The sequence below is a fragment of the Oratosquilla oratoria genome, unplaced genomic scaffold (genome assembly GCF_046742065.1).
Source record: "Oratosquilla oratoria isolate Oo_2021 unplaced genomic scaffold, ASM4674206v1 SCAFFOLD224, whole genome shotgun sequence".
Classification (NCBI taxonomy): domain Eukaryota; kingdom Metazoa; phylum Arthropoda; class Malacostraca; order Stomatopoda; family Squillidae; genus Oratosquilla; species Oratosquilla oratoria.
The window spans coordinates 105001-115000 of record NW_027467576.1 but is presented as its reverse complement, the minus strand read 5'-3'; the positions used below and the strand labels follow the sequence as shown (position 1 = coordinate 115000).

Here is a 10000-nt window from a genome sequence, read left to right as displayed (position 1 = left end):
TATATATATATATATATATATATATGTATATATATATATATATACATATATATACATATATACATATATATATATGCACACACACACACACACACACACACATATATATATATATGTATATATATATATATATATACATATATATACACGCACACACACACACACACACACACACACACACACACACACACACTTTCAACGAATGGATGGCTTGAAGAACGTTCTGAAGAAAAGTGCAAATTGTGGATCCCAACGCAAAGAGAAGTGCCTTTTTGTATTTGCAGGGTGGGGGGAAATTGCTCGTGGGGTAGTGGGAAAGTAAGGAAAGAGGAGAAGGGGAGGGATTGCTGGGAAAATGGAAGGTAATGAGGAAGTAGAGGACTTGGTCCAAATAGACCGCCGTAAAGTAAACAAAAGACCACAAGACGAGCTGGAGGACGACGGAATGTCTAATAAGAATGTAAAGATTAGAAGTATAGATAGGAACAATACAGTAGAAAGTGATGAGAATATTTTCAAGGGATTTAAAGAGAGTGGGGGGGACACAAACCCCCCCCGACTGACAAGACTAGAGAAGAAGGTTGATAAGGTGATCGAGGACTTGGAGAGTAGGTTAGGTCATATGAACACCATTTTACAAAGGGTTGAAAGATTGGAAGAACTGGAAAAGGCGAATAAAAACTTAACTGATGAAATAGAAGACCTAAAAAGACAGTTAAAAGAGGTAAAGGTGGAGAATGAGGAATTGAAGAAGAATAGTAAAGAAAACAGAGAAACGATAGCTAAAGAAAGTAAAAATTGGAAGAAAACCCAAGAAGGAAATAAGGTTTCATTCACTGACATAGTCAAACAGCAATTGAAAGAACATACTGAAGACTCAGTTATTAAAGTGATGAGACAAAAGGAGAATATAGTAAGGGATTTAGCAGACAAGAAGAAATGTATAATTATATTAGGAATGGAAGAGAAACACAACATAGATAGAACCACAAGAATCAAAGAGGAAAATGAAAAAGTAAGCCAATTACTAGAATCAGTTCAGGAAGATGAACCAGAAATTATGAAACAAATCGAAGAGAAATTTAGACTCGGAAAGTATAGCACAGACAAGACCAGACCAATTAAGATTAAATTCAAGTCACAAACAACGGCAGAGAATATCTTATCCAAAACAGGGAAACTAGCAACAAGTGAACAATACAAAAAGATATGGATAAAAAGAGAAATGAATAAAGAGGAAAGAGAGGAAGAAAAGCAGAAAAGACTGGAAGCTAAGGCAAAAAACGAGAACAGAACGGAGTCAGAGAAAGAGAGATTCTATTGGAGAGTAGTGAACATGAAACTAAGGAAGTTCGACATACAAAAGAAAAACATAAGGGAAACAGAGAACACAATGGAAGTGGCAGAAAACTAAGAGTGTCTTACACAAATATAGATGGATTAATAACAGGATTGAATGAGCTGAATGATTATTTGAAAGAAAAAGAACCGGACATAATGGGAATTGTAGAAACAAAATTAAAAGGCCCACTACCACCCAACAGTGTAGGACATGATGCATACAATTATTGGATTAGAAACAGAGAGAAAAAGCAAGGGGGTGGAGTTATGTTCCTGACTAAGAAGGATATAAACGTGAAAGGTGTCATATATGGAAAGAATACAGTAGAGATGATTATGATAGAAGTGGAAGACAGAGATAAGAAGAGCAGAAAATTTGTGATCAATTATGTGCCTCCGAAAACAGCCTCATGGGAGGAGAGTGAATATAAAAGTATGTTAGAGGACACAAAGATAGCATTAACTAAAATAATGGAAGACAGAGGAAGAATAGTTATGATGGGCGACTTTAATTGCAAAGAAATCTGCTGGGAAGAAATGACAGTAAAGAGTGGTGATGACTCATGGGGAAATGCTCTACTTGAGATGATTACTGACCATTCAATGACACAATGGATACAAGAGAACACTAGGTATAGAAATGAAGAAGAACCATCGAGGCTAGACTTAATAATTACATCTGAACCTAGAATAGTGGACAAGATTGAATATAAAACACCAATAGGTAAAAGTGACCACATATTGATTGAACTGGAACTTAATGAAGAAAAATATATGAAAAGAAATGAACAATATAGAAAAGGGAGAATGATGTATGAAAAAACAAACTTTGATAAAATAAGAGAATTCTTCCAACAAGAAAACTGGGAAGAAATATACAAAGAAGAAACATCAGTGGAAGAGAAATGGAATATTTTGACAAAAATTTACAAAAAAGGAGTGGAAAAGTATGTCCCAAGACAAAAACAAGAAAAAGAATATGTAAAATGCTGGTACAACAAAAGTTGTAGGGAGTTAAAAGACAAAAGAGACAAAGCCTGGACCAGATGGAAAAAAGACAGAAGACCTGAAAAATGGAAAATTTATACTGGTTATAGAAATGAATATGTACAAAAGTGCACCAGTACTTGCAACTCGTTCTCTCCAACAAGTGTTTATTTACTTTCAACTTAAAGAAATCCATTTACAAGTTGCACACCGTTATCTCCTCAGGATTCTCTGCCAATAATTCTAATCGCCAGAGACGAACATATGCTTGGGATTGGGTCCACTTGACCTTGTTGCGCTGCGTTGTTTGGTGTACCGGGGTTTCTGTTGTATCCAGAAGAAATCAAGATTACCGATAATGGTGAGCGAAGCAATTTACGGAGATTCAAACAACGGTAGTGGCATGAGGCCTCCTCGGGGACCAAGATTCACTTATGAGATCAAGAACTGGACAAGAATGAAGTTTGTGGTTTTCAGCTGATGATGCACAGTGGGCTTGGTGCGGACGGGGCGCCCTCTCTCTTCTCTCTCTCTCTCTCTCTCTCTCTCTCTTTCTTTCTTTCTCTGTCTCTCTGTCTTTTTGTCACTCTCTCGTCGTTCGTGGGTTTGAAGAGGAAGAAGGAAAGAACGGACGGTGACCCCTCGCCGCCTCGATCAGAAACAAACAGAAGCGGTGGGGGTTGACATTCACACGCCCTAAAGACCTCCTCATGCGCCTCACCCAAGACTCATTTTCATCCCATACTTACTAATCTGATCGCAAGTGATCTTCATCTCCCGTTCTCCCTGTCCTTCTTCCTCCTACGCCCTCCCCTCCTTCTCCCCTCTTCCTCTTCTCCTCCCCTCCTCCCCCTCTCTCACTCCTGTTTCCCTATTCTTACTCATCTGTTTTGTTTTCTCTTATCTTTCTTTCCCACCACATTCGCTTTCTTCCTCCATTCTCTTCTATTCTTTCACCGTCCTGATATCAATGTTTCATTCCATTCTTTATATCAACCCTCCCCAATACTTCTCCTCTCTCCATAATTCAGCCTCTTTCTACAGTCCCACTCTTCCTCTCTCTCCTTCCCTTCTCTCCTCTCTCCTTCTCATCCACTCTCCACTCCTTCTCCATATCCATCCCGGTTATCAAGTTTTTATCCAAGTCTTCATTCCAACACCTCTCCTTACGCTATCATTAAGCCTCTTTCTACAGTCCGTCCTCCCTCTTTCTCCTCCTCCTCTCTTCCATCTTCTCCTCATTCCCCTCTCCACTCCTCTATTTCCACTCCTTGTCCATCTCTACTACTATTACTTACTTTCTCCTCCCCTTTCCCTCTCCCCCTCCACTCTTTTCATTCTCCTTTACTTCCTCTTCTGCTCCCCTCCTGCTCCTTACCCCCACACCTTTCCTCCCCTTCCCTCCCCATCCCTCTCTTCTCTCCTTCCAATTCTCCTCCTCTTGACTTTTTCCTCTTCTCTCCTCTTCTTTTATTTTGTCCCTTCTTTCTTCTCTTTTTCCCCTTTCCCTTCTCCCCTTCTCCTCCTCCCTTCCCCTCTCTTCTCCCTTTTCCTTCTCTTATTTACCTATTTCCTTTTCCCCTCTATCATCCCGCCCTTATTCCCCTCCATTTTCTCAACTTATATACTGTAGGGTATAACCTAAGCTTTAGTAATTCAATATGTTAGGTACTTTATTGACACCCGTACGAACCAGAGGCACGTGATATACGAATATATATATATATATATATATATATATATATATATATATATATATATATATATGTATATATATATATATTCATATATATATACATATTTATATATATATATATATACATATATATATATATATATATATATATATTATATATACATATAACTTTCTGAAAGCTTGTTTCAGTCCTAGATGGCGGTTGAACAAAAGGTGAAGAGGAAGAGATGTCTCCACCGTGGGCGTATAATCACTATGACAAAATGTTGTGGCACATATGTAATTGATAATCACGAAGAACCCACAGTCGGAATAAAAAGGAAACTTTAAAAGAATGTGTAACTTCTATATTTCGGCTAATAGCTATAGCCCTCTTCAGGAAAGTACAGATTACAAGAATTTGCAGAGACATAACTATAATGAGATATGAGTAGAAGGGGAACACGTAGAGTTAAAACAGGACGACCCGTCACGCAGGGCGGAGTCAGAGGTGAGGGGATGTGTGGGTGGAGGTGTGAGGTCATGAGAAAGGGCGGGTGATAATTCTTAACCAAGCTGCTCACAGCTAGCCGTGAGAATATATATATATATATATATATATATATATTTATATTTATATATGTATATATATATACATATACATATATATATATATATATATATATATATACATACATATATACATTATATATATATATATAGTTATATATATATATATATATATATATATATAGTTATATATATATTTAATGTATATATATATATACACATATATATATTTATATGTATATATATATATTCATATATATATCATACATGTAAATATATACACATACACATATATGTATATATATACTATTTATATAGATATATATATATATATATATATGTGTGTGTGTGTATATGTATGTATATATATTTATATATATATATATATATATATATTTAAGTGTGTGTGAGTGAGTGTCTGTGTGTGTGTCTGTGTGTGTGTGTGCATATATATATATATATATATATGCAGACAAACCACTGGGAAAATGAAAGAGATGAGACCGAGCGCTTTCGTCTATTCAGACATTTTCAAGGTATAGATACATAAAAGAGACAAGTATGTATACTCAGAAGGTTAAGGTGGATCTCTTCCAGTGCCATATTGGCTCAAGTGTCCGGACATTTGGTTTAAAATTTTTGTTATGATAAATTCATCCAATTTGTATAATTCTTGACTTAAATTTAAATTATTAACAAATTTAAATCATTAACAAATTTATTAAATTTAAGTCAAGGATTATACAAATTGGATGAATTTATCATAACAAAAATTGTAAACCAAATGTCCGGACACTTGAGCCAATATGGCACTGGGAGAGATCCACCTTAATCATCTGAGTATATATACTTGTCTCTTTTATGTATCTATACCTTGAAAATGTCTGATTAGACGAAAGCGCTCGGTCTCATCTCTTTCATTTTCCCAGTGGTTTGTCTGCATACTAGTATCACGCGTTCAAGTGATTTCTTCTGCATATATATATATATATATATATATATTATATATATATATATATGTTTGTGTGTGTGTGTGTATATATATATATATATATATATATATATATATATATATATATATATATATATTCGAAGACTTGTCCGCGGAAAGAAAAAAGGCTAATAGCTTTTTAACTTCTGTTCTCCCTCCTTTCCGCAACCATTCCCCTTGAAACCCTCCTCTGCTATCTCTGAGACTCCGTCTCTTCAGCGGGATGGTGTCCCCGAGAATAGAAGCGCTGGTTATTCCTAACGAAATATGAAAACCTTCCGCTCTCTCCCTATACCTTCACTCGTCTCGCTTGGGGTGTGCCTCAAGCCCCCCCTCCCTCCTTCTCCCCTCACCTTTCCATCCCTCTTTCTTCCACGTCCTCCCAAACTCACTCCATACACTCCTCCTCTTCGACCCCTCCTCTCTCCCTCCCCCCTCCCTCCCTCAGCCCACGACTCCCCACCTACCAACCCCAGCCTCTCGAGGAGGATTTGTTGTGATATGGAAGCATAAACAGGTTATCACACTGGGCTATTTTACGTCCAACCTCCGATTAATCGGAGGAACCACCCACCTCCAGAACCCTCATTAATAAATATTAGGGAATATTTTAGGTGTTTTATGAACTTGATCACAAAACTTTGTAAGAATTTTTATTTCATTCATCTGAGTGACAGTTAACTGTGGCTCCCTATATCTATTTCAAATCTACAAATTGATAACATGAAAACATTATTTCTATTTTGTTTGCATTCGTCATGAATGCGGCAGCAAACACTACGGCTTGTGTTTGCTCGGTGATGTTGGTAGCCATGAGTAGGTAGAACATTTGCGAAATATAATAAATAATGGTAATAAAAATGGACGAGTTTGTTTTTACCCATCGACATGTGTAGCAAAATCCATAGAAAAAAAATTATAGAGTGAGAAAGGAATTCGTAATTACTCTATGTATATGTATGTATGAATGCACATTTTTTTTCTTTTTTTTTAAGGAAGTATAACTAATGGTGGTGGTTCGCAGTACAAATAGGATGCACTAAATCACATTTCATTCTTTTACCGCAACATTTTTTTCTTTCTTTACCTGAATGAAATTGAATGACGCTAGTGAGAACAAATTCTCTGAAACAATTGTATAAAGAATTCCTAATTGATTATGATAGTACTTAACTCCTTACAATAACAAAGTTGATGGGGCTTCATTCTATATAATAAAATTACATGAAAGCAGTTAGAATCAGGGTTTAAACTCGTAAAACACTGCAAAAAGCTTAACAAGGGTTAGCTCGAGACAATTCTTAACCCTTTTGTTACAAGGAAAGTTTTCCTCAACTGAATAAAATCGCCTGACGACAGATGGAGCTGACGAGAAAAGCTGTACAAAGCAGCAAAAGTGTAAAACAAATCACCTAAAAGATTACTTTCAAAACTACGTTTATAACATTGTTATGCAAAAGGAAAAGGACATCACAATTCATATCACTCCAGGATCTGTTGTTCTTCTGATCACGAACATTTGTCCTCTCTGCTTTAGCAAGAAAAACACAAAGAGGAATTAGCTGCCGACTGTGTATAGTACGAATAATAATAATGTAGGATTCGTTTGGGATGGCATCATGTACACTGCAATGTGCTTCCCTCAAATAATATTATAAAAATGGGCTGCAGTGAAAATCTTTATAAACTTTTTTCCTCATTCGGGAAAGTCTGGCCGCACGAAAGTAAACCAGTTACAGTACGTCTCTCTCTCTCTCTCTCTCTCTCTCTCTATATATATATATATATGTATATATATATATATATATATGTATATATATATATATATATATATATGTATGTATATATATATATATATATATATTTGTCTATATATATATATATATATATATATATATATATATATCTATATATATATATATAAGGTGATCATTCATAGACCATGCCTACTATGACACAATATCACTAGATGATCTTTCTTCACGTAGAAGAAACCACCATTTTTTAAAAAGAATGAAAAAAATAAGAAATAAAGATTATGCTCATGACAATACCCAACTCCACCTCATAGTAGCATATTAATCTGCATATTCATATAATCTCGTTGATTTTTCGATCGAAAGTAATCTGACTTGTATGCATTGTAGAACCGTAGTGAGACTATTTTATTCAGCTTTAGGGAAATCCCTACTGGAAAAGTTTTTTCCAAAAATTATTGGAAAATGCGCTGCTTTCTAAATCTCTTGAGTTTTCTAAAATGAATATGACACATATCTAAGTTTCATCGTCTCCGCTGACAATAATGCGATCTTGGAACTTAGTTCTGAGCCTGACAGATCTTTGAGAACTTTTTTTTATCTTTGCTATAGATTTCTGTGTATCCTTTTTATTTACAAGTATGGCTGTCTGGAGCTTTTCTTGATACTTTGCCCTCTAGTAAGTCCTTCAGGAAATTGGTTGATTTCTTTATGAAATAGAAATTATTTCTATTGATTTTCCAGCAACAGGAAAGAATGACTTTGGAATCCTTTTGCATTTTATGCGCCGATGTAGTCAGAAGCTTCATTGGTGGGTGAAGAAGGTCTCTGGATAATCCAATTTTAGCGCTCTCATAATCATTACATGATTTATTTCCTTTGGCGCTTCTTTACTCCTGGATCTGCGTCTCGATCCTTGTCTTCATAATCTCCTTCTGAAAGGCCTCTTTTTTGGGACTTTCTTATTCGCCATCTTGGGGCGTCTTCCCTACCTCATCTTAGGATCATTTCTCTTGAAAACTTTAGCCGTTTCAAGATCAAACTCCATCCTGAAATTATCCTCGGAGTGACCCGTTAACCACGGGTGAGAGAGTATGCCGCGAAGCGAGGGGCGGTTCCAGGGATCCATCGCAAAGCAGCGCATTATAAGATCGCTTGATGGGGCTTGATATCTTTATGCGATACCCCGGCTTCTAGGCATCCTTCGACTGTCAGGACAATCTTCCTGAACTGTGTCTTGACGTCGGTCATGGACAGTTCCTTCCCGCTCCTGATGTAATCGACGAAGGAAACAGCTGATGGTATAAGTTCCATTACCATGTAAAAGCTGTCCTTGGTACTGAAGCAGTCGTGTAATTTGATTACATCAGGAACCTTCTGTACTCGCTGTAATAGAGCTGCCTCTCGTGGGACCTTCTTCCTATGGCGTCGTCCCCAAAAAAGCACATCAGCCAGAGGGATCTTCTTGATGGCCACCTCAAGGCCATCGGCGACTCTTGTGGCTCGAAAGACGCAGCCAAAGCCTCCTTTGCCGAGCTCCTCGTGTATCTCGAAATCGCTCAGCTTCATGGCTCCCAACAGGTTCAGTGCCTCTGCGGTTCCGACGTCCTTCTCATGGTCGAATTTCAAATCCCAGATATGAGCATGAACTGTACTTTGCGATTGCATCTGCACATAAAACACATATATAGTCATGAAGAGTGTACCTATTTTAGCATGCATGAAAAATAAGTGTAATGAGTCATACGAGACAGAGAGAGAGAGATAGAGAGAAGGAGGAGAGAGAAAAATTACCATTCATCTCTCTTGGTTCGACTCTGACATGAAACTGCCAACTTCTTAACGAAAGTTCCCGCTTTAGTGTTGCCGTTTCTAAAACGACAAGGAACCTTTACGCTATCAGGATGCATTTTCCTGTCCAAAACAAACCTATTCCTGCTCCTATCTTTAGGGAGACAAGCAACACAAGTCTTTATGACAAAAACTTATGGAAAGAAAATCAACGAGACGAGTTGTGAAACAAGAAAGGAAGAAAGAAACATGGGGAAGGGAAATGAGAAGATTGAAGATTGATGAGAAAGTGGAAGGAAGGAAGTAACGGGCTTGACGAGAAAGGGGGAAGGAACATAGGAATGGAGAAGAGCGCAAGAGACCATAAAGCCTACACTAGAGAGTTCCATCCCCCTTACCACCTGTAATCGCTAACCACGAAGTTATCTAATCTTCTCTTAAAGCAACGAATAGTTTTAGCGCTCAGTGCATCAAGGTTCCTAAGTCTATACCATTCGTTACCCACTCTGTTGGTAAACCAGTTCTTGCCTCCGATTTTCTTCTTAAACCAAAGATTGTCCCGGGAGAGAGAACTGGATAGAGCAAGACACGCGGCAGATGTGGCGAGTGAGTGACCTATTACACGCTTATCTCCACGGGTGCGAAGTTATCTGTCACATCTCCATAGAAGAGGAAACCTAAAACCAATTTCTTCGCCGCACCGGTAGCTCCTGAGATGCGTTGGACTTCGAGCCTGTTTCGTGATCGCAAAGACCTCCATTTCCTTCCTTAAGTACAGCGAGTGCCACTTGTCCATCAGGCTGAAGTACTCAGTGAATCTAATCGTCTGATGTACTCAGTGACTCTTTACATAAACCTTTTGCCTAAGCAATGTATACTTTCAGTGTC

General features: G+C 37.5%; 2 protein-coding genes across 4 annotated transcripts in view; one reads left to right on the top strand and one right to left on the bottom strand.

Annotated features, from left to right (window-relative positions):
* Positions 1 to 10000, top strand: part of LOC143022913 (cysteine--tRNA ligase, cytoplasmic-like) — a 130514-nt gene that overhangs the window by 19383 nt on the left and 101131 nt on the right. The gene's annotated exons all lie outside the window — the stretch shown is intronic.
* The window catches only part of LOC143022912 (serine/threonine-protein kinase prk-2-like), a 6451-nt gene continuing 4915 nt past the window's right edge, over positions 8465 to 10000 (bottom strand). The window contains exon 2 of the mRNA XM_076181310.1: positions 8465 to 8989. Within this exon, the coding sequence (XP_076037425.1) occupies positions 8465 to 8989 (525 nt within the window). The remainder of the gene's footprint in view (positions 8990 to 10000) is intronic.